Raw genomic sequence first — 4,262 nt, 5'->3', positions numbered from 1 at the left:
AAAAAATCCAAAAAAAATAAAAATATCAAGTATTAAGAATAAAGTTGATATAACATCAAGTGGTATATTTCATGGCTTTACTAATATTGATGGTGTATCATGTTATGCTAATTCTGTCATACAGGTTCTTTTTAATTGCAAATCTCTTGTAAATGAAATTCGCAATAATCAACTCGGACCAACACTTCAACATAGCCTACACGAATATACAAGTAGTAACAGTGGGTCATGTGATACTCGAACAATCAGGGAATATTTGGACAGCGAGACAATATTATATACTCTGCAACAGCAACAAGATTGTATAGAATTTTTAGAAGCTCTTATGGACCGTAGTAGACCTACATTTGAATCTTTATTTGGATTTCAAGAACTATATACCATTCGTTGCAACACTTGCAATCATACAACGGCCAACAATGCACCTACAAGTTTGATTCTACATTTGCAGATTCCACAGAACAGATCACAAACTTGGCAAACATTATTTTCAACAAATCAAAATGTTTGGAATACATTAGATGACTACAGATGTAATAATTGTAATAACATCGGAGGTTCTGAAAATAAACATCATATAATAGTGGCAAATGAGTATATAGTAATTCAACTAAAACTGTTTACTTCAACATTTGTAAATGGTCAATTTGTTCCCAACAAGATAACAGATCTAAAACTAAGTGGCGTACCCACCTCTATTTTGGAAATTGCTGGAGCACAATACAAAACTCAAGCCGCAATATTACATATGGGAGAAAACACGAGCTCTGGCCATTACATAGCATACCTGAGACAAGGAACTTCCAATTGGGTTTGCGCCAATGACACAACAGTTGCAGAAAAAAGGTGGCCAAACAACAGCAAGGATGTATATGTTATCATTCTAAAAAGAATGTAAAAATATTTTCCAATTGGAAAAAACAAAACATTACAACTAAAAATAAATCATAAACGTAACCTGTATAAAATCTGACTGTTATTGGATTCAAAAAGGAACGTGTAAACCGCCAACTATTCACTTACATAATATTATGTATGAGTTGCCAGTCCCAAGCCTGGATAAAAAGTGTGAGGGCGCTGACCCTTATAATAATTGTTATTTTTTAACATAAGCAGAAACCTAGATTTTATTTTTATTTAAATAATTGAACTATATATAACTATCCTCATATCTGGTCTTATATGTATGGTTGTATTCAATCCTCCAAACACAAATTACAATTTTAATTGTGCGGTCTTTTAGGTTATCAACATTTATTTGGTATTCGCCTAGGGTCATGGCATATTATAATAAATTATATAATATCAGTTCTACAACAAAGCCCATCTTCCAGTGATTAAGATGACTTGAACCTGTATAATAAAATATTATTTTCCATACATAATTTAAATTGTTTATGACATGTTATTCTGTAATTTTGTGCCAAGTATGTAATTATAATATACAGTGACTAAAAATAACTAATCAGATTTTATTTAAATGTATTTATTCATAATACTTCATATTTTACATTATACATAACTATGATACAACTTGAATACTAACAATTTATTTTATATATTATAATAATACATATAATACATTAAAGGTAAAAAGTAAATATTTAAAAAGCCACTTATTCTATGTGTTTATACTAATTTATTACATTAAATTTGTTATTTTTTACAGATTTAAAATATTTAATCAATTTAAGGGTTGAAAGTATATGAATCTTTCAATGGCCTTCATTCAGTGCAAACATTTTTATTAGTTGATATCATTGATGTATTATGAACTATGAATCTTATAAACAATTTGTCATTACTCAATGTGCTGTGTGATACAAAATTCTTACACAATTCTGTATCTATTGATACAAATGTATTAATCCACTGTTAATTTTATGAAATATAATAAAATATAAAAAAAATTCTTTTATTTAATGATTTAATTTGAATTATTAATATTGTAAATAGTCCATAGTAATCTGGTTGAATTTATTTGGAATACCTCTATACTTAAGTCTACCATTTGAGAGGCAAATAACAATTTGGACTACAGTTTACTGAGTATAACATCAGCTGAGCTTGGTTACACTATAATATGCACATTCGATGATGTAATTCAGCCATTAGTAATATCTAAACAATAAACAAAATACATAATTATAAGTAAATATTAAGTAATTTAATGTGATAGGTAGGTAGGTACTTATAAAACTTACATAATGAAATCTTTAGGAAATGGCTTGTCTTGATGTTAATATGTAATTGTTACACAAGGAATCAATACAACGTTGAATCATATTAATTTAAAACAATTACAATTAGTACATGATTAATTCATAATATAAATTTTAAAATTGTAATCAACCAACAACGTCAACATACGGAATGTAAATAAAACATATCACAGATATAGATAATAAAATAGATAAAGTTTATTATCTATATCAGCAGTAATGCAGGCTGTGTACATTATTATATGTGATTATATCTAATTCCGTGTAGATACGTCATGACGTCCTGTCCTATGGTCATTAGAGAAATAGACGGAACATTAGGTATGATAACGCGTGCAAGTGGGTGGAGATTGTTCCGAGCATAAGCGGTCTTATCATTGTCTTATCATTTAGAATCATCGAGGTATATAAACTATACTGGAGCGCGCACTGCGTATACCGTCCGTGTAATGAAAAACGAGCCGACGCGTTCGATCGTTTCCCCCACCACTGCAGGGCAACTTTAATGCCATGTACTGTATAATAGTACGACGTACCTACTACCTTTACGAGTATAATACATTATTTTTTTCAACAATTATTAAATTAGGAATCAATAAAAATAATTTAATATCATTTAATTTTTTTAATAGCAAAACATTAAAAGTATTAGTATAGTATACTCTAATATATATTTGAGAAATACAATACTTATCATTACTACACATACAATATAAAATACTAATGAAAATATTTATTATTTCCTTTAAAAATATTAATAACATATAATTTAACATTCATTTACATATCATACTAAAATAAATTACATTCAAATTACCTATAAATAAAAGTATAAAAACAAATCAAATACACTCAATGAGTAGTTTTAACAGTTTAAATATTGTTAAATAAAATTAATTTTGTTAATTTCTGCCTTAATGATGATTTATTTTTAAATACTTGTTTAGAGTTTATTTCTTTGGCATAATGGCGCATTCTTATATTAACAAAACATTGACTTAGTGCAGTAAAGAGGCTATACTCATGACTTGGGGAACCAATATGAACAGTAATAGGATGTGAATTTGGGAAAAAAATAGAGTACTTTTGTTCAATATATTTTTTTTTGCTAACATTACAATGTTTTGTTTCACATTGTTATGTAATTTTTTATTTATAACAACAACAGCTTGAAAAGATTTTTCAAGCTCTTGAATAATAAGTGATACACCTGATGAAACTATTTTCAATTTCCCCCGATTTACAAAAGATGTAAAATTTGCATCTTTTACATAGCTATGATCTGTTAAATCACTTTTTACTAATAGATCAATACAGTAAGGACACACAACTTTTTTGCAAATATTTTTTTACAATATATCCACTAATATAATCAAGTTTTTCATTAGTATATGTATATTCAATTAACTGTATACTTGAAAGAATATCTAAATAATTATCAATTTCTGTTTCATCTAAGTTGTCGTCAGATTTTATAATACATCTTTTTTCAGAACGGAAATCTAAGGCATCACCACCAGGAGCAACAAAATTTGAACAATTTCCACTTTCTACAGTTATATTTTTGGTAAATAACAATTGTCTTAGTGTTTTTTTAAACTAACTACAATTCGGATTGTTATTAAAACCTCCTCTTGAACGAATACAACCAAAAAAATGTTCAAGATGATCTTGGGACATTTTGTAAGTAAGAATATATTTCAGGGGGCTCTGAGACCTACCAAGGAGCTTATAAGCAATTTCCAAAGTACTCGTCATGGTTACGATGAACCCTATAAGAAACATTTTTCTTCCACTTAATATCAGTGGAATGCCATTAAACTTTAGAGATTTTTGTTCATATAATATATTAGAATGTTTTTGACGAATTTTAATTTTAATAGAAAAATAAGGTTAAAGACAAAAAAACAGTACAAACATAAACCAAGAGTTGAGAGTTCAGAGCCATGAGAACATATTACGTAGTGGCCGGCGTGTGGTAATCTTTTGCCCTGCAGTGGTGGGGGAATCGTTCGAACGCGTCGGCTCGTTTTTTGATAA

At 28.4% G+C, this 4,262-nt stretch overlaps 1 protein-coding gene across 1 annotated transcript; it reads left to right on the top strand.

Moving 5' to 3' along the window:
• Positions 1-325: 325 nt before the first annotated feature.
• LOC103308398 (ubiquitin carboxyl-terminal hydrolase 25-like) lies at positions 326-898 on the top strand. Its single transcript, XM_008181685.1, has one exon. The coding sequence runs from the start codon at positions 326-328 to the stop codon at positions 896-898; it is 573 nt and encodes a 190-aa protein (XP_008179907.1).
• Positions 899-4,262: the final 3,364 nt, after the last annotated feature.

Source organism: Acyrthosiphon pisum, chromosome A2 (genome assembly GCF_005508785.2).
Source record: "Acyrthosiphon pisum isolate AL4f chromosome A2, pea_aphid_22Mar2018_4r6ur, whole genome shotgun sequence".
Taxonomy (NCBI): Eukaryota; Metazoa; Arthropoda; class Insecta; order Hemiptera; family Aphididae; genus Acyrthosiphon; species Acyrthosiphon pisum.
The sequence above is the reverse complement of the archived record's forward strand: the minus strand, read 5'-3'. Positions and strand labels throughout refer to the sequence as shown.